Source organism: Colius striatus, chromosome 8, assembly GCF_028858725.1.
Source record: "Colius striatus isolate bColStr4 chromosome 8, bColStr4.1.hap1, whole genome shotgun sequence".
NCBI lineage: Eukaryota > Metazoa > Chordata > Aves > Coliiformes > Coliidae > Colius > Colius striatus.
In genome coordinates this window covers 36952693-36973679 of record NC_084766.1, presented here as the reverse complement: position 1 = coordinate 36973679, position 20987 = coordinate 36952693, and the positions used below count along the sequence as shown (strand labels likewise).

The 20987-nt window shown below is 42.6% G+C and overlaps 1 protein-coding gene across 4 annotated transcripts; it reads right to left on the bottom strand.

Annotated features, from left to right (window-relative positions):
* Positions 1-353: 353 nt before the first annotated feature.
* Positions 354-20627, bottom strand: MKI67 (marker of proliferation Ki-67). Of its 4 annotated transcripts, none has more exons than XM_062001711.1 (18): positions 20597-20627; positions 19678-19838; positions 19393-19465; positions 18620-18733; positions 17490-17571; positions 17301-17416; positions 16620-16689; positions 15727-15805; positions 12695-14137; positions 12140-12378; positions 11255-11654; positions 9567-9679; positions 9171-9342; positions 8948-9082; positions 6911-8301; positions 5992-6067; positions 2377-5412; positions 354-999 (listed from the first exon to the last, which is right to left on the bottom strand). In XM_062001711.1, exons 4-18 carry the CDS (start codon positions 18709-18711, stop codon positions 848-850), a joined length of 7596 nt encoding a protein of 2531 aa, XP_061857695.1. In that variant the 5' UTR covers positions 18712-18733; positions 19393-19465; positions 19678-19838; positions 20597-20627; the 3' UTR covers positions 354-847. The 4 variants fall into 4 exon arrangements, with proteins under 4 accessions (XP_061857695.1, XP_061857697.1, XP_061857696.1 ...); XM_062001713.1 differs by having other exon boundaries at positions 354-996; XM_062001712.1 differs by having other exon boundaries at positions 2377-5409.
* Positions 20628-20987: the final 360 nt, after the last annotated feature.

Sequence of the window (20987 nt, the reverse complement as noted above, 5' to 3'; positions counted from 1 at the left end):
GTGCCTGGAAGCCAAATGCTCACTGCCAATATCTGTTCATTGCAGAGGCTCAGCTCTGGGGTGCTGCCCATTAACTGCACCTCTCTGGGAAGGAGCAACATCACCCCATCACAGAATCACACAGAACCACAGGATGTCCAGGGCTGAAAGGGGCCTCAAAAGCTCATCCAGTCCAGCTCCCTGCCAGAGCAGGACCACCCAGAGTGGGTCACAGAGGAGCTCAAGTGTGGGAAGGACAGAGCTCTGAAGCACAGGTAGGGGACAGCAGCAGTCACACCTTCACTGCTCTCAAGAGCACAAAAGACACAAGTCACAATTTTTTTACAAATTTAATGACTTACAAATTGGCACTTTTCAGTACAAGAACTTAATTCTTTCAAAAACAATTATCAAAAGTTCAGCACAATGTTTCTGCTAACACATCTATAGTTTCTTTTAAAGATTATTTACAGAACTGTAACACAAATTAAGACTTAAGCATATGAAAATTCAAGCAGAAAATAGCTCACAATTAAACTGACAGTACAGTAACGTGGCTTCCTGGCTGCTGTACTGATCAACAGAAAAAGGGGGATAAATGCTGTTAGAAAGAGATTTATAGTTATGGTTGCAGTTTTGCACGAGCACCCCATGGTTTAGGAACCACTACACACCAGCAAATCTATTGAAAGGAATCTCTACCTTGCATCTGCAAATACATAAAGAAATCAACTCTGAGCAAATTGGAATTGAGGGATTGCTTTACAAACTCTGAGTTTAAAAACTGAGTGCAAATCATGTCACATAAAAAAACCCTGCCATTTAAATTACTGAGCCAATTTAAAAACTGGTTCTGTGACTGTTAAGGTTACTTCCTTGTTCTTGCACTTGTTCTGCTGCTTGATCTCGTCTTCCTGTCCGTCCCTCCAGCAGCCCGAGTCGCCCTTACGGCCTTTTCACCAACTTCTTCTTTAGTGGGGTTTCTTCTTGCTCTTTGTGGCAATCTATTTTCATCATCTTCTATTTGTACACAAGAAGAGTAAGTGTAAGTTTGTATCACAAATCCAACATTGTATACAAAACTCAATGGTGGGTTATGTGGTTTCTTCAGGAAATGTCCCTGCTGACTACATTCCAAAGACTACATCGATCAATCCAACAAACCAGCTACAAACCCCGTCCTTCTGCACATCCAATACCCTTTAAGATAGATCCCCAAGGACTTACAGCTATTTCTGAAAGTAGGTTAACATTAATGAGAGCACCAAAACCAATTAGCTACCATGTTAGCTAAAATTCCTTCTACTGATATGTAAAACTGCAACACATGCAACGCTGAAGAAAAACCTGCAAAAATTACTGTCTAGTAACTGTTTTATGGGCCAGATAAAGCTGGAAAGTTAGGCTTTACCTCGAAAGACTAGACACCTGTGCCAGTATCTGGATAGCACAGAAAACTGAAGTTGCTCCAAGAGATAAGCATCAACTCAAGCACAAGTCACTAAAACCCATGTGGGGAAAGACAGCCTCCATGGAAGAGAAACTGTCTGGCCAGGTAGCAAAGCATCACAAGAGATCACTTGATTGGTGAGGGTGTATAGCAGTGTCTGGAAGCAGGAACCACAAAGGTGTACAGGGCAACAAATGATCACTCAACAATCTAATACAGATAGAAGGCTAAAAAGATGTACACAAGGACAAGCACAGGCAACAGAAAAGGTAAAGAGCCAAAGAGAAATGAATCCAAGGGCAAGGTCAAACCACAGTCAGGTTTCTCGCACAATTTGGCAGGACACCCCTCGGTATGGAGCTCTAAAGAGTCATTGTTGTTTCTATTTGCATACCTTTGTTTGGCAACACTTTCTAATTGCATCATGGTAATTTATAAGTTACATCCCATTCAGCTGAAAATCCCATCAAAAAACAGCTAATGACTAGTAAAGGTCCTCCAAAACCCCGAGATATAAAAGCAGGAGCATGGGTGGTTATTTAGGAGAAAACAAGGTGAACAATGAGTGCTACAAACATGAGATTCTCGTGTTCTCTCATTACCACCTTGTTCTGCACGTGAGGCAGTTGCTCTATTTCCTTCAGCTACCACTTCTGGTTGAGGATCAAGGCAGACTGTATTATAGGAGAGCACAAAGACAGATGAATATGTCCAAAGAGGAAGAACAGGTGTCATATCCTATAACACCAATCCCTTCTACTTAGGAAAAACATCTTGTTCATACGAAACACAGACTGTATTGACTCCATTCTTCTTGCCCTGTTGCAGACCTGCTCTTTGCATTAACACGGGGCAACCCCCAGGAACCTGAGCAGTTCATGCACATTATTGTTACAGCCCAACGTAACAGCTCTACCCTGAAAGGAGAAAATAGATTGTTGCCTCACCTGATTTGACTCTCTTGGGTGCCACATCATCTGCTGGCAACAGGCACTTTCTTTTGCGAGCAGCAGGAGCTGCCTGTTGAACAGGGTTAAGCTCTTTTCCTCTTGCAGCCTGGTGACTCTTGTCAGAACCAGTGACCATGGAACACACATTCTGAGCATCCAAAGTGTTCCCATTTTCCGGCACAGCGCCGTTCTTACAGACAGAAGTAGAAGTAGCTGCCTCTGATCTGAATTCTACCTTTGTCCTTTTATTCCTCAATTGCCTTGTTTTTCCCTGGGATGAATTATTTTCTGAAGATGTATCTTCACCTTCTTTAAGAATCCTCTTTTGACTTTTAGCTCTGGACAAGCCAGACTTTTCCCTGAGACATGTGGAACTAGCTTCTTCATATTTGGAAGAAACTGTTTTCCTTCTGCCCACTCTTGGTGAACTTTCTTTTGCAGATGGAGCTGCTTCCAAAAGCATACTCTCTTGTTTTCCAGGAGTTTCATTCTTACCATCTTCTGCAGACCCTTGAAGTGAGGTGGAGTTAGGAGCCATTGAAGTGACTGTTGTCCTCGACTTTGCTTTTGAAAGCTCATTTTTTTCATGGGAAGGAGAATTTTCCAAAATCAGCCTTTTTGCTTCCCTGTAATTAGTCTTTCTACCACTTTCTTTTGATAAGCCCTGTTTGTCCTGACCAGAAGTAGAATTTGGGGCTTCTAACAAGGCAGCCATCTCTCTCCTGCCTTTTCTCCGTGGATTTTCTTTTACAGACGAATCCGAAGTTTCTAATGAAACACTTTGCTCTCCTTTAGGACCCTCTTCTCTGCCATTATTTCCTGCCACACCACGTTTTCCTCTCAGAGAGATGTAATTACTTGTGTGAGATGGCAAAGCAGTTACTTTCCTCCTACCCCTTCCTAATGGCCTCTCTTTTGCACAGGACACAGTGTCCAAAGGCGGATTTCGTTCTTCATTAGTACCCTCCTCTTTATCATCAGTTTCTGACAAGCCACGTTTCCTCTGGAGAGAAGGTGAACTTTTTGCCTCTGCTGCTAGATCAATCTTTTCCCTTTTGTCCCTTGCTGATGCATTTGCTTCTGCCTGCAATGTTTTATTTCCCAAAGCTGGATTTTGATCTTCCATCACAGTCATCTTTTTATCATCACCTTCTAGCAACCCACGTCTCCTTCTGACAGAAAGGGATCTAGATGTTTGTGATGCTGCGGCAACCCCTCGTCTTCTCCCTCGTCTCGGTGGAGTCTCTTCTGTTGAAGAGGGAGTAGCTTCCAAAGCAGAATCTTGCTCTTTTACAGAAGCTTCATCTTTACTATGATCTGCAATTAATGTTTGTTGTTCCACAGAGGTAGAACAAGCTATCTGTGGCACCGAATCAACTTGCCTTCTTCTGCTCCTCCTTACTTGCACAGGAGCACTTTCTGAAGTCGCACATTGTTCATTCTTGCGAGTCACTTTGTCATCCTCAGGTAAACCCTTTTTTCCTTCAGCTGTTTTGGAACTGTCTTTAAGTTCAAAATGAACTGTTTTACCTCTGCCTCTTCTACATGTCAGTCCATTGTTTTGTGCTTGATCCTCTTGCTGGATTTCAGTTTGTTTTGGTTTGAGTGTCCTCTGTCGATTTCTCGTCTGCCTTTGACCGCTATGAGCAGGTGATGTGGGAGCTGGGCTCTTCTGGTCCTTTGTGACTTGCGACATATTCCTGACACAAACGGAGCCCAAAGAATCTGTGAGAGAAGACTCATCCATTTCTGTTTCTGACTTAAATTTAGGAGTAACTAGTTCTAAAGTGTTTATATCTTTGGTAAATTCATCAGTCTTTTTCTCCAAAGAGTCCTTTTTGCCTCTCCTGTTTCTACTTCTGGTCGCTTCCAAGCTGAGCGTGGTAACTGGCATTTTGTTTGTCTCTCCAGAAGGTGACTCTGCCTTTAATCTCTGAGATGTCTCTGTTGTATTTTCCTGAGCATTTACTGTTTCATCTCCCTGAGATACTTTAATCTCCTTTTTGACATGTGAATGTGTTTCAGGATCAGTTTCGGTTGAAGCTTCCTCCGTTTCCCGAATGTTTGGTGTATTTTCAGGTGCCACTCCACAAGCGTCTGCTCTGACTTCAGTGGAGCACTTTCTAGCACTTCTCAAAGACTTCACTCTTTTCTCCGTTATTTCAAGGTTAGTTTTGGTTTCAGATTCTTCAGCTGTGGCAGCCTCAGCATCTTTGGCAGAAGTCTGTTCATCTCTTTGTGTCCTATTGGCTGACGGGTGTCTACGAAGCCTCCTTGTGCCATGAAGGTCCTCTGAAGGAGCTTGTTTAAGCTGGTCATTTCTAGCTCTTCTTCCCCTTTTAGGAGACAGCAGTACTTCTGTGTTTTCTACTTCCTTTCCTCCCCTAGATCTCCTCCTAGGTGAAAGAAGCTTTTCTTCACTCTCTTCTGCACCACCTGCATTAGTTTTATTTTCAGGGGGTTTTAAACCTGTTTGCAGTTGACATTGTTCATCTGGAATGCTACTAGAAACACTCCTTGTCTTTGGGGTTGGATCACTTTCAGGTTTTAATACGTCCCTGATGCCACACTCCTGCAAAATCTGTTTTGTATTTGTAGGTTCTTCTTGGAGCACTGAAGAATCTTTGCCACAAGACTCAGGATTCTCACTTGGATGTTTTAACTCCTTTGGTTCTTTCCTTCTCCCTCTTCCTGGTCTTTGAGTAGCTCCACATGGTTCCACAAATGAAACAGTTTCAGCTTTTTCCTGATCAAGGTGCTTTGAAACAATTTCTTCTACACCATAGTTTGCTCTCCTTCCTCTTCTTTCATTCTTAGCTACTGAAGTACTGATCTCCTCCATCTCCTCTTGGGTGCTCTTTCTTCCCAAACTTTGCAATTCTTTTAAATTCGACTCCTTTTCACACTGCTTTGCTGAAGCAGGAAGCACTGCCTTTCTTGGTCTGCCCCTTCTTGATTTCTGGGTAGAATGGTCTTCACTGCTTGATTCCTTCTCTTGAGAATCTTCACCTTGTGAAACATTTCCTTTCTCTTCTAAGACCAGGATTGTTTTGACATAGAAAAGAACACAAAAGTTACATATTACATGTGATGGAAGTATCTGTCAGTCTTAGGCTGTGCTCTTTCCAAAGCTAAGTCAGTCTTTCCAAAGCTAAGTCAGTCTTTCCAAAGCTAAGTCAGTCTTTCCAAAGCTAAGTCAGTCTTTCCAAAGCTAAGTCAGTCTTTCCAAAGCTAAGTCAGTCTTTCCAAAGCTAAGTCAGTCTTTCCAAAGCTAAGTCAGTCTTTCCAAAGCTAAGTCAGTCTTTCCAAAGCTAAGTCAGTCTTTCCAAAGCAAGACAACTTAGTGGAGACCTTAACATGAGGCTTTTTTACTCTGCTATGTTTGGAAATGCCAACGTAACTACACCAATGAACTATTACACCGTTATTTCTACCCCAACAGAAACCCAGTATCTGGTGTCCACTAGCAATGACTGCACAAATTCCAGGAGCTATGTCTGCTTCACACTGTGTGCTATGGGATTATTTGAAACATGTTAAAACTCCCTAGCAGCATGTATGACCTTGTCTCTCCATTGCTGCTCTAGTTAAAGCAACAGTATTTGTACGTACCGGGTTTACGACTGGAATTAGCACAGGGCACTGCAGTCTCGGCTTGCTTAGAGTCCATAACGTTTACTGATGCAACCTAAGGGAAAAAACACATCTAAATGAGTGCTCACAAGCAATCTGGGGTATTGAAAATGATGTGATGGAGTATTTTGTAGTGTTTTATTGTAGGTCCATGCTGATGAGCACTAAGCCCAGTGATACTCAACACTTTATCTACAGATCTGGGAATGAACATCAAAATCAATACTAATCAAATGCAGAACCAGCAAGAGCGATGCAGCTGTGAACCAGAAGGTCAGAGGGTAACCCAGAGCAACCTCGGTAACTACTTAGGGTTCCTTCAAAGCAAATACCAAGGCAGGCAGATGTACAGTGATACAGCTATCTCTACAAACAGGAATCCATTCAGGAAGCAATGAATGAAAGACTTAGGGGCATAGCAAGCAATCACCTGTCCACACAGCAAAGTGCTCTGTGTCAAAAGCTCAGCACTTTTGGGTTTACAAAGAAAAAAAGACAGTTTAAAATCAAATGTAGAGTGTATGAGGCAGCTGTACAAAACGAAACCACAACCATAAGCCTTGCTTACAAAAAGGAAGGTTGAGAAAGCATCTGATTTTGTTTTTAAGCAACTGAAAGGGTTCTCTAACCACAATAGGAACAAATGACCAGAAGAACAAGGGTCAGATTCAAATTTGCAATAAGAGCTGAACAAAGCTACCAAGAAAAAGTTGCCATCTTCAGAGTTTTCAAACATGAGGTGCTCTTCTAAACAGCCCCTTTTCCTCCAGAGGTTATGAGCATGACATATTTGAAGTGCTCTAACTTACAAGATGGTATAGAAGAAGGCCTAAGAACTAATTTCAATCACAGACTTCAAAGTCTAAATACATTCCTTCCAAAAGCTCAGGAATTTTACCTTAATTTCCTCTGGTATATCAAACATTTCTGTAACTCCAACATAGTCCTCTTCAAAATCAGAACATTTCTGCCTGGGTTCTGCCATAAGTCGTTGCAGACCCACAAAATCATCGACTGGTTGATACTTCTCTCTTGGAGTCTTCACTAATCTACTAATACCAAACATGTCTTCTATGGGTTCAACCTTTTCCTTTGGGGTCCTAAAAATCCGTCTGACCCCAACCATGTCCTCTACTGGTTCATATTTCAGCTTTGGAGTTTTCTTGACTGAAGTAACACTTGCCACATGTTTTGCTGCTTCCTTTTCTTGTACTGGAGTCTTCAGCAATCCCGCAAAGGCGATTTCATCAGTAACAGGTTCCAACTCTTGCTCTGGGGTCTTCATGAGCTGCTTAATTCCTGACAGGACCTCAACTGGCTCTGGCTTCTGCTTTGGGGTCCTCATGAGTTGCTTAATTCCTGACAGGACCTCAACTGGCTCTGGCTTCTGCTTTGGGGTCCTCATGAGTTGCTTAATTCCTGACAGGACCTCAACTGGCTCTGGCTTCTGCTTTGGGGTCCTCATGAGTTGCTTAATTCCTGACAGGACCTCAGCTGGCTCTGGCTTCTGCTTTGGGGTCCTCATGAGCCTCTTGACACCTGACAAGACCTCAACTGGCTCTGGCTTCTGCTTCGGGGTCTTCACGAGCTGCTTAATGCCCGACAGGACCTCAACTGGCTCTGGCTTCTGCTTTGGGGTCCTCATGAGCCTTTTGACGCCTGACAGGACCTCGACTGGCTCTGGCTTCTGCTTTGGGGTCCTCATGAGCCTTTTGACGCCTGACAGGACCTCGACTGGCTCTGGCTTCTGCTTTGGGGTCCTCATGAGCCTTTTGATGCCTGACAGGACCTCGACTGGCTCTGGCTTCTGCTTTGGGGTCCTCATGAGCTGCTTGATGCCTGACAAAGCCTCTACAGGCTCTGACTTCTGCTTTGGAGTCCTGAGGAGGCGCTTGATGGCCGACAAAGGCTCTACACACTCTGACTTCTGCTTTGGGGTCTTCATGAGCTCTTTGATGCCCAACAAGGCCTCTACCGATTCTGACCTTTGCTTCGGAGTCCTTAAAAGCTGCTTGATGCCTGATGAGACCTCAGCTGGCTCCATCTTCTGCTTTGGAGTCCTCTTTTTACTTCCCGATTTCAGCCAAGATGCTTGTTTTTCTGGAATTAACAGACTATCCACACTAATACTTTCTTCCAGTAGAGTTTCTCTTTTTCCAGGAGTTGTGGATGTTGCATCAAACGTAGACTCTAGAGACTCCTGCTCTCTCAGGAAGTGACAAATGCGAGGACTATCGTGTTTCTCTTCTGAAGCATCTGGACTATTTAATGGTGACACCATCATCTCACCTGAAATAAGTAATTTGGCATAAGAATTAAAGTTTGTTATACCTAAGCCTGTCTTCCACAACATCTGAAAGAAACCACAATACATTTAGCTATGATTATTTTAAAGCACTATAGGTTTCTCATGATGTTTCATTATCTGCTCAGTTTCGCTACATTCTCACAAAAACCATATTGCAAGAATTCTGAGTTATTCAGGGACACAATGATCGGTTTGCAAATTTATCAGCAAAAACAGTCACAACAAAATACCACCTTAACACAAATCTTTCTACCTTATGCTTATTAAAAAAAATAGACTTCTGCAAGACTACAGTGACTCCTCCCTGCCACGAAACTTTGTCACTGGATCCATGTGTATCCACAGACAACTGACTAAAAGTGCCATGTTTCAGCACCGGATTTGCCTGAAACGGTCATACTAAATATAATAGGAAAATAACACCTACTCAAAAATTAACTAGATATACTAAAATGCCTGTAATACACAATAAAAATCAATGGTTGCTTTTATAGGTTACCAGATGCTTTATCTCAATACATCAAGTCTGCCTGGGCTGAGACTACTCACTGTTTCATGCAGCAGACAAACCACTACACTGCTACCCCTAAATATCCCTAAAATCCCCTTTCTTTTCAAATAACATACCAGTTTCTTCAGGAGTGTGCAGTTCAGAAACTTCCACTGTAGTACACGTTGGTGTAAGATCAGTCTGCTGAGCAGTGACCAAAGGTAACGCCTTTCCACTCTTGTTTTCAGGAGTTTGAAACATTTCACTCATTCCTATAAATTACATACAGAGAAATGAGCATATGCTTTGACAAAAAGCCTACACACTTTTCAGGCTGAGCAAGGGACTTTAAAACCTCACCTGTGAAGCTTTCATCCATATTCATGTTTAGCTTCAAGAGGGCATTTTTTACCACTTTCGGGACCTGTCCAGCCGTTCTGACTGTGGTGGAATAAGCTCTACCTACAACTATTGTAGTTGGTGACTTTGCATGGCCTGTGCTAAAATGACCTTTAACTTTTCTTTCTGGAGTCTGCAGAGGAGAAAGAAGAATAATAAAAGGTAATAAACAAAGATGCTTTTTATATTAAATCTACATTTCTTATATACTATGACCAAGACATCACCACATTTAACATCATCCTAAAAGCTCACAGGTTTCCAGTTTCTGTAGAAAAATACCTACAAGCTGCTCTGTGGTTAGAAACAAGAATGCCTTCTGTGTGGTTAGAAACACCAATAAAAGAACAAGAATACCTTCTGTGATTGGGCTCTCTTCGGGGGTCTTCCTCTCCGGACACTTTTTTTAACAGTCTTTGACTGTGGCCTTGCAACACCTGATTTTACCACTTCTGCCCAGGATTTTGCAACTAGAAAGCAAGAGAAATAACCACTTGAATTCTCAGCTGTATAAATAGGAGTTCACAATTATTTATGATTCCACACTTTTTCTTACATCACCTTCTACTTACAAAATACTCTGCAAATTCGCAAAGCAAGGCTACCTTTATCACAGCATCACTGTACACAGCAGAAGCACAGAATAAAGCTGTGAAATAAAGTTGTATGTTGGTAGGACATCATTTACATCAGAAATAGGCTTTGACAAGACAAGGATCACGTAAAAGGAATAGTAATTTCTTTTGCAAGTAGAAAAAAAAGTGGGGAATGCTGTTCCTGAAGAAAACTATATCATTATTCTCTTGTTAGAACTGTTCTGCAAGTTGAGGAAAGAACTTTCAAAAGCTGTAATTCCTAGGGTATTCAGAGTATCTAGAAAAGGGTCAAGCATGCAGGAAATTATCAGAAAAAAGCATTGGGAACACAGTTTTATTTTAGATACAAAGCAGACATCCAAAGCTTCTAAGAACTGTGGTGGTTTTTCCTACTATAGGAGAAATAGATGCACTAACAGTAAAAACAGCTATGCATCACAGAGAAACGGTGAAAAATGATGGGTCATTAGTATCTGCCAAGTACTATGTTGCTGTGAAAATGAAAGGAACCAAAGACACTGAGACAAACCCCTGCTTATATCAGTGAAAGACCAACATCACATTCAGCTGTATTAACTATGAAGGATTGTAAAGGCCTGTGAATTCTTCCCACCATGGAATAATGATGATGAAACCATCACTGAGACATTGTGTGTTGTTCAACATTTTAAGATGACACAACACAAATGGAGGGAGTAAAGAGTGGTGAAAATCCCTGAGTGAACAGCGGTGCTGGTGGGAAACTTTAAATCTGACTTTGAAAGAGTCAGATTGATTTAGTTTATTGAAGTAGATGACAAAGACATCTCATTTGTAAGTTTCTTCAAAGAGAAAAATTTCAAGAGCTAGAGCTCTGTGATTAAAATGTTTCCAATGTTGCAAAACTACTTCAAACCAGTGTGCAACATTCAAATGTTCAACTTCAGAATATTCTAACTCACATCCAGTTATCTTATTATCTGTTATATACCACTGCCAAGATATATATATGCACACCACTGCATAGTGCACACAGACTGCAGTCCATAAAAAAAAGTAGAAAGAAAACAAACAGAAGTCAGATTGCTATAAAGTGCAAGTTTTCAAGTAAAAAAAAAATCGACATAGTTGGTACAATTTGATTTAGTTCAAGACGACTTTAACTTGAATGATCCCTATTGCAGCTAAACTTGCAAGGAGAAACTCAATCCTACCACTTTGCCACTTCTGAATAATTAATGTTTGTGTTCTAAATAAGGTTTTACACATGCTTTAGTCATTTGCTTTATGAATACACGAGACTGTCAGACTTCACAATCCCTAGCTGTTTCCCAACAAGTCCAACGGGTGTCAGCAGACAGGCTAATTGTTTGGTGGCCTCTGCACAACGAAATAATAAGCCCATTTCAGTTTTGTCCCTGTATTTTAAAGCATTAAAATTAATATTGAAAATGAACTGCTGAAACAAACCTAGCAAATTGGCACTAGAGGCACCACTTCTCCTTTTTGCGTTGATAACTGCCACAGCCCCACTTCTCCTCTTCATGGGCGTGACCTTCAAAGCCAGTTGCGTGCTTCTCGTCAACTTGTCAGGTGTAGCTGCTGAAATGGTTTTGTTGTCTTGGTTCACAGGAGGTTTAGGGGTATTTATTCTGGCACCACTTGTCTCCTCTGTACTCAGGTCTTCTGCAACAGCCTCCTTCTCTTCTGCAATCGGTGATGGAGTCGTGATGTGAGAGACAGAGAAACGCCCTTTTGCGCAAGGTGCTGGAGAGCCCAGAGGAACTCTGGGTGTTGCTTTCCCAGAGGCAGGGGATGAGGCAGTTGGGGACTTCTGGGATAGTAAATTTTTTGGTGACATTTTTTCTTTCTGCGAATGTTCAAGAAAAATCATGGTGGGAAAAAAAAAAAGCACAGATAAAACATCACTGCACAGAGCTGAACTACAAATGTCTGACAAGTAAATACAGCGGTATCAAGTCTCACTGGATCATCTGAAATAGCTTTCAATGTTGCCATCTGAAAACAAACTTGTAAGTTTTAACTTTCAGAGCAGTCTCACAAGACACATGCAAATTCACAGAATCTTATGGGTTGGAAGGGATTTTGAAAGATCATCCAGTCCAACCCCCGGCCAGAGCAGGACACACAGCAACTTGTACAGGTGGGCTTTGAATGTCTCCAGAGACATCCAATGATATTTAGAATACCATCTTCATTTGCAACTAAATTCCCACTTCAACATACATCTAACAAGGTTTACTAAGAAGTATTAATCAACTTTTAGAAGACTTGGAATTTACAAACTCTGTTCACATCAACTGCCTTAGCAACTTCCTTAGTCTGAACAATTACCTGGACATCAAACAGCTTCAGTCCCTGAGCCTTTTTAAGGACAGCCCGTGGCGAGTTTCCAAAGGGTGTGCTCAGTCTGGAAGGAATTGCACCTCTTTTAAGGGGTGAGTTGGGAGGCAAACTTTTATCAAAAAGCTCTGGACTCAGATGACCACCAAAGGACACTCTCTTTCTTTTTCCTGAAGGCTGAAGGAATAGATCTTCGCTTTTCCTCTTCTCAGACATCCCTTTTGTCTTGCCTAAAAATAACAATTGAAAACATTTCTGTATCTCTAATAAACCAAATCAATATTTTAGTCCCCAGAGAAAAGATTTTTACTGGGTATTTTCAAATTGGAAACATACTGGAAGGTAACTTAAAGACACATAGATTCCATTGAGTGAATTTTTCTATACATTTTATACTTGGCCACAAAAATACACAACTACGTGGTAAGTATTTCAGAGCTAATGTGTCAGCAATAGCTCCCATCTAAGTGGAAAAATTCTCAGGAGAAATGCTACAAGAATTTATCAACCCCAAAGCCCATCAGGCAGGGGATTAGACATCTTTACCTGATGCTTCTTCAGCCAACAGGCTGGAAACATTCATTTCTGAGACAGCCTCGCTATCTTGCAGTCCAGTAGCACTTCCAGAGGCCCTTCTCTTCAATGACAGTCTACGTGGTGTTGGAACATTGACATCTTCCAAAGCTTGTTTCTGGGCACATCCCTTTGTGGCCAGCTCTTCCTCAGTTCCCCTGTAATGTTCCTGCACAGCATTTGCCTCTGGTGCTTTATCAGGCAGCAGCCCAGAGCTTCTTGGCCTACCCTTTTTTCTTCCAGAGCTGGATTTCTGACTAGCAGGAGATGTGAGTTCTGATGTCACCTCTTCTAAAGCCAGTGCCTCTGAACAGACACTTTTGTGTGATAATTCTTTACTTTGCCTGTTATTTCTTCTGGGACTCCTGGAATCAGAAGGAGGAGTTTCAGAATGCCCCTCTTTTGATTTAAGGAAGTTCAAAGCTGCCTGATCACAGATTTCTTCCAGCACTTCTTTCACAGGTTTTCCTGGGGTCTGTTGTTTACTATTTCGTCTTTGTTTTAAGCATTTGTTTTCTGCCAAAGGCAGCTGTTTGACGCCATCATCTCTGCACACTGAATCTTCCCTTGGAGCTTCAGCTGCAATATCTGACAAAGGCTCACGTTTCATTGACACACATCGCTGAGTTGTTGGAGTATCAATATGAACAGGATTCATTCCACCAGGCTCTTTGGTCAGCGACAAAAGAGACCTGAGGCTCTTCCTTCTGCGTGTTGGTGTAGACAGAACGTCTATACTCACTTCAGAAACACTCACCCAGCTTGTTGTTTGTGCTGGTTTATCTAATGCTGTTACAGACCTCTCTATAGAACACTGCTTCAGTGAAGATGCTGCATTTCCATCACTCTCCTTCCTGGGTTTGGTTGTAACTTCAGTACCTTCAGACTTGCCAGCTGTACTTAGGCCACTGTTATGCTGCCAGTGACTTCTCTCTGTATGTCTTGACACTTCCTTTGGAGTTCGAGGACTTCGGGTAAAACTCTTCTTTGTAGCACTTCCTGCAGTCAAGTTCTGGTCAAGTTCTAAACAAATTACATCTTGCTTGATTTCTGTTTTACCTGCTTCCTTATTTCCACTTGTGTCTATTCCTTTTTCTTTACTCAGATTTCCCAGATCGTAAGCACAAATTGATGATGAAATTTGAGTGCTTGCTTTTAGGGGAACACTTGTGCCATCTTCTTTGGCAGCTGGTTCAGATTCATTTCCCTTGTGTAGAAGTCTTCTCACTTTAATCTCCTCTTTCAGCTTTTCATAGAGTTTACCAAAGGGAGATATTTCATTTTGGATTTTGCTAGATGGATGTATTCTGTGTGAAGATTTGGGTGTTTGTAGTTTGACAGGTAAAGTCTTAGAAATATTTTCCTCTGTATTTTGTTTATTTTCGTTGCCCTTTTTTTCTTCACACTCAGTCTTATCTACAAAGCAAAGCAAAAACTATGTAGAGTTACTAAAGAATTGCAGAACTACAAATTTAAGTTCCACAAACACAGATAAAAATTCCTTCCTTTCCTGTCCCCAGACAGTCAACCAAGGTCCAGGATATACAGTACTGTAAATAAAGCTATTGGCAATAACAATCCCTCTCAGAACAGAAACATTCATATCTAAATGTTTAACATCAATTAGAAGTTGTAATCTGGAACCTATGCCACATTCAGGTAAGGCATCTGGTATTTTGTTTGGAATCAATGGCTCATTTCAGTGCTGCCACATGATAAATCCACAAGGGTAGAATTAAACCATTTAGATCGGCCTAACCCAATTCCATCAGGTTTCTGTACTGCAGGTACAGGGGTACCACGCTGCTTGAACTGTGGCAATGCTTCTTTAGGGTAAAGGCACACAAAGAAGCAGAGCTGCCACTTCCCAGAGGAGACACAGTGAGTGGCTGCACACATCCTGCCATCCACTGCAGTCTGTGCCCCGCACCAAGGAGGCCTGGTGTAGTGTGCTTCACTTGGTGTTTTCCAGGAGCAAGGGGTAAACGTCAGCTAAGAGTTCAGCTGGTAAGAGCTGCCTTTTTAAGCCACAAGCTGCTGACAGATATTCCATGTATATCTATATATACAAGGTTTGTTTCTCAGCACTGCTTTATGTCAGCATGAAAACCTGCCAGAACAAATACCGATACACGCAGCCTTTTCTTAACTGTGACGGGAAATGATCCATGTAAAGATGAAGGTAGAGCCTCTAACATACAAGGAAAAGCCTGTCAATTCTCTTCTGGGGAAGGTGAAACAGAGTGAGATGGAGAAAGAACAGGAAATTCAATCTTTCCATGAAAGCTTTTAACCAGCAACTATTTTTTTTTACTGAGCTGACAAGGTGTTCCCTTGAAGCTGATAAAACAACGAAGCAAAGACCGTTGTAGGGTAGAAGAGTACTAGGGAATCCATCACCCAAACCTGGTGAACACAGAGGCATTTGCAACAACCCACAGAAATGGCAGACTTTGAAACAGTCTGGGGCTTTTCACTGGAACAAAAATCAGTCTGTAGATAAACAGCTTCTCTCTAATAAACTTTGCATCTTCCTATGAAAATTCACAAGAGAACGATGGAAAGCTGCAGTCCTGGCATTTACTCAATCTACTCTCTATAACTACCCAGACTTAGTAGTTTAAGAAGATTTTCACTGGGTCTATGCAAAACAGCCATTGCAAAGCTGGTGTGTTGAACTCCTTTGTTAGCTACCATCTTCATAAACTCAGTTTGCACTTAAGGAATAGATATGGATTTTGCCAGTTCCAGGTTAACTGTCACTGCCAAATCGTCAGGATGAAATTAAATTGATTTCTCGTGTCAAGACTTCACTTTGGTAAACCACAGCATCCAAGTATGATGAGATGGTACACTGAGAGAGGAAGGTGCATTGTACTCAGATTGGAAAGGCTTAAAATACATTTATTTTGCTCTTTCCAGGATTGTTTTTCCTCTTATGCTAAGAATACATGCAGTTTAAGGGAAAAAAAAGAAAACAAAATGCCCATAAAACAAGTACCAACCTGATGCACGAAGACCTTTAGATCCTGGCGTTTGTTTGTGTAATAATTCCACTTCTGCCACCTGCTGAACATGAAGAACCTGTAAATTTGTACAGTATTATAGCAGAGCAACAAATTTCACAGTTCAGCTTTCAATTGTACATTCAAAACACAAATTTATGAAAGTATATGCATTGTTTACTAAATAGATTTAAAAGTACTCAAATGAAATCACAGAATATTTCAAACTTTAAGAACATTGACCAACACACATTTGAGGCCCTGATCAGTATGTTTAACAGGCATAAGAATCCAGAGGCATATTTGAATCTCACTGTCTTTTATCTAAATAACAGAACTAAAACATTTAAGAAAACACTTTCAACAGGTCCTGTCTTCACATCTGATACCATCCCTTTCAATGGAGAAGAAGCCAAGAAGCAGAAAAGTACCTAACGAAAAGAAACGATGAAACAACAGGCTCAGTGTGATATTTATGAATTCCAATGGTATGTCAGTGCACCAGCACATAGGGCAACCAATTGCTTTGGGAACAAAGAATGCTCATCCTCTAGGGCAAACATCCCCATTTAAAGCACAAGGATTACCAATGCCCACTCCCTGCTTTTTCTGCATCCCGCTCTCTCTTCAAAAAAGCTAAGGATTGATTCTTAATAGTTCACCTGTATTAGTAACATCATAAATTATTAACTACCAGTAAGTGACAAGTCTAAAATGAACAAGTGATTCATTTTTTAAAAGTATTTCTCTGAAGGAGTTTATTTGTATTTTCAAAGAGGAAAGTATGGCTGAAAAATTATTCCTAACATGAAAGCAGAACAGGGAAACAGAATACTGTATCACTGCTAAAACCAATGTACTTGTCACAAAAAAGCCTATGGGTCCAAAATTACCTGCAGTGTTTCATCTTTTGGAGATCTAGAACGCCTCTTTCTTGGAGTTGATTGGAGAGGATATTCAAACCTGGAGGAAATATTTAACACATAAGACCATTTTCTGTCAAATAGCTAATGACTAAATTCCCAACATTAAGGTAAACGACTCAGCAATTGTCTGCTCCCAACAACACACACCTATCATTTCTGAAGGTTTTAAATACATTTTAACTACTACTTCTAAATTTTCCCCTAAAACTGACTGTTGTTGATATGAAATCACAATGATCTCTCTAGGCAATTCCATCTTTATTGGTTTAGTGATTATTAGTGATTACCTGCCTGGACCGTTCCTGTGCAACCTGATCTAGGCTGACCTGCTTCTGCAGGGGGATTGGACCAGATGACCTCTAAAGGTCCCTTCCAACCCTACCATTCTATGATTAAAAATATACCTTTAAGCAAACCTCCTTTCTGAAGAAGGTCTATCAAACTTTGGAAAGGCACATGAGATAAACTAGATTAACATCCGTTTATGAAGATGGTAAAAGGACACTTTAATTTTTCCCCATTTATCTACAGTCACCTTCTCTGTCTTCACCCAGCAGCAAGAGCCCGTAGCCACAAAGCCCCCTGCACCCTTTGCCTGCACAACGTACTCCAGGATCAAAACCTTAACTGCTTGTGGTTGGCGCTTACCTGAAAGAACGATCAATAACAGTTAACACGTCTCCATGCTTCAGAGGCACAGGCTGCTGAAAGCAGCCACCATTCAGCTGTGTAGGATTCACTGTACTTAAATTAGTCAGTATTGCCTAAAAAGAAAACGAGCAGTTCAGTAGCCTGATGAGATGCAATGCCTGTGTCCTTAAAATGTATGTACCTTACCTCCTTGTTTTCATTTATTTCAATTTTACAGTGTTCTTTGGAGACCTGAGGCAACTGGATGCGAATATCACATTCTGTTCTCCTGTGGATGAAAATACAATTTGAGCTTCAAGACACACAGAAGACAGAAAGATCTGACTGCTGTAGAAACAGGCAGGTTAACAACTTGTTCACTAATTTTTGTACAGCAGTATGACACTTTCTTAAGTTCAGTAACATGAAGAAAATTAACTCCCCTGGTCTTTCAACTGTGGCAAAAAAACCCCAAGTGCTCACGTGTCTACAACAAATCTACAACATCAGAGAATCTATGAGAAAAAGCTGGCAGAAATTAGTGTTTGTAGCATCAAGTATCACGTGGCTGGGCAGCTCTGCTGCAGGCAAAGGGCAGCATTACTGACACAGGAGCACTTAGAGCCACGGACTGGCACTAGGGAATCTGATTGCAGGCTGAATAACTGCAGTTATTAAAGATATCTATCAGTCAGTAAAGTGCTGAACTGCCCTAGTTTAAGAGAAATAACAACACTTGATTTAAAGCCTCTTTATAGTAAGATCCTCTAGTGAAGTCTTCACATATATTGTTTGGGTATGTTAATTTTATCTTTTATGTAAAACAGCTGGATCAAGCTCCAAACCCACTATCATACAACTGCACAAGTCAAAGTGAGTCTCATGATTGGAAGAACAGACTGACAGGTTTCGTTACAGAAGTTTCAGAGAACAAAAAGACAAAAACTAATGTAAAAACTGAGAACAGTGATGCCATGAAGACTGCCAAACACGAACCAGGTACCTCCACTAACCACCAGGAAACTACCCCTGAATAAAAGAATACTGTCACTTGGTCAACTGTTTATTACTTTTAAACCCTCCCCCAATTTCCTTTGGCCAGAAACTGAAAAGAAAAAAAGAGAAAAAAGTTCTGGCAAGGGAAGGACAAAAGTTACAAGAAAAAGTAAGTTCTGCTTTCTAGTCTGACAATTAACCTTAGCCCTCTCCTCTACGTAATTCACAAGTAAACAAACATTTATTTTTTGCAAATAGGTACTAAAAGGTATAATATGGAGGTAAAAAAACAACCTCACTAATATTATTTTGATGTATGTAAGTACTCAAATAACTCTCACCTTCCAAACAAACAAGAACTTGCAGTGAGTGGAAAACTAATTCCATCAGCCCCATTCCGTTTAATGACAACAATCTTCCCAAAGAGCGGCATCTTCAGCTCTGAGGGCTCTTACCTACAAACGAGTAGCAGAATTACTCATCCAAATTCTGCCTTAGAAACTGTCAACGCAAACAAATCATACATATTTTTTTACTTCTGTCCAAGAGACATTTCCACATCTACAGCAGAAGGATCTGAGTGATAGCTGAGTGTAGAAAACCAGGAATTACACATTTTCTTACCTCGAAGAAAATGCTTAGACTGGATTCTAAGGTAAACCGAGATCAATTGACTACGGTTGTACCGTTGTACGGTGGCCTTACCACGAAGGAGCACTGTCAGTGAGATAGCTTAAGAGAAGGCTGAATGTTTAGTGGCTGTCAGGATGTCGCGACAGGATACCGACACAGCTGAAGGAGGCAAGCGCCTCTGTACATGCACAGAGAAAGAACTTTTACAAGCTTATCTTGTAAAAAAACCTAACCCACAGCGCTTGCACACCTAGATACACGAAATCCCTTCGTATACGACTGTGCCGTGAAGTACATGCGATCCGCAAAAAAAGCATACATAAAACGTGCTATCCATCATTAAGTGAAAAAGTAAAACAAGATATCTAATGTAGCCAAAACGACCCTTCTGAACTTTCTTGCCAAGTTCCATACTCGCTGAGAAACAAACCAAAACACAGCCTAAGGCGCGTTTGACAGTACGCTTAAGGAGAGCCTTTACCTGTAAGGGACAGGAACCTGCAAGCTTCAGCTCTTCTCATTCAAACTGCCCCGTTCACAATTCCCACCAACTCCTACAAAGAGAAAACGCCACGCGAGCTGCACTTTACGCCGCCGTTAAGCGCCCATGCCCTCAAGCCAGGCGGCCCACAGCACACGGCCACAGAGGGAACCTACTCAGCAGCGCCCATAGCCCCGTCCGCTCCCTCCTCTCGCCCCTAGGGATGACCCTCGCCCCGGAGCCGCGCTCGCCCACCGGCGCAGCCCCAGCCCGGGCGGCTCTTACCTCGGTCGGAGCGCTGAGGGGTCGGGATGGCGGAGGCGCTGCCCGCCGCCCCACCCCAGCGCGCGGCCCGTCCTGCCAGGGCGCGACACCGACTGCGCCTTCCCGCGCGCGCCAGCCGCTCCGGGCCCTCGCACGCCTCACCGCCGCACGCCGCCGTATCCCTGCGCCGGGACGTAACAGAGCACGGGAACCGTGCGGGAGAGCCTCGGGACCGGGACCGTCGCCGCTCTCACCTGCTGACAGCCGCCATGGCTGAGGGGGTCATGCCGAGCCCGGACGGCGCAGGTAGCCCTCGGCGACTGGACTCCTTTACCCGTAACAGATGCCGGTCTGGCGGAAGGACACAAGAGCCGCCCAACCGCTGCAGGCCCGGTTTTTGAAAAGGCGCGCGGCAGCCCGCGATTGGCGGGGTGGCGGTCACGTGAGCGGGCGGCGCAGCCAATGGGGAGCGCGGTAGGCGGTTTGATTTCAAGCGGCGGCGCAGGGGCGAGGCTCCGCCCCCCCGGAGCCGTTCCCGCCTCAGGCGGCGCTGGGCTGAGGCGCCGCCCCCGGGAGCCGCCTCCGCCGCAGGTTCGGGCCTGCCCTCGGCGGGACCCGCCTCCGTGAGGAGCCTTAACGGGCTCAGCTGGATCCCGGTACGTGCCTCGGTAGCTGCTGGCGTCCCTTGAGCCTCTCAGGGGAATCCTTTTCAAGGCAGTAAAAAAAAACTGCTGGGAATCGGTTTGTATCGCTACAGCTCAAATTAGGCTTTCCAAACTAATTTCAGCATCCGTATCCTCCTCCTGCACCGCTGGTAATTAGGGTAAAATAGTGCTCGCCGTAAAAACAAGAGACTTTAAAGTGTTGGGAAGCAAGGGGAGAAAGCAGCAGTAAAGTTAAGCTAGCATTTTACACCTATTGCTGTCAGTCGTCCACTTACTGTATCTACAAAACCCGGTCCCATCTCTGCTCCCTGACAGGAATCCATTGCTTGACTTCCACTGGAATCTGAGAATCTGTGAAGCAAACAATCACGATGGAGGCAAACGCTGTTTGTGCTGCTCTGTGTTTGAACACAAAAACCAAACCACAACCCAAACCAACCTGGCAAGTAACCGGAATTTAGTTCAGTCACACAAAGGCAGAAGGAGCCGTTCCTAGACAAGTCCAGTCATTGCCACACCCATCTTTTATCAGGCTTATGTGTTTCATATTGCTTTCATATATCTATATAAATGTCAAAACTAATCTCCAATCGATGAGAGACTGAAAACGAGAAGTCCTGATTTGAAAACAGCCAGAGACAGGGAGGTACCTTTGAATATCATTTC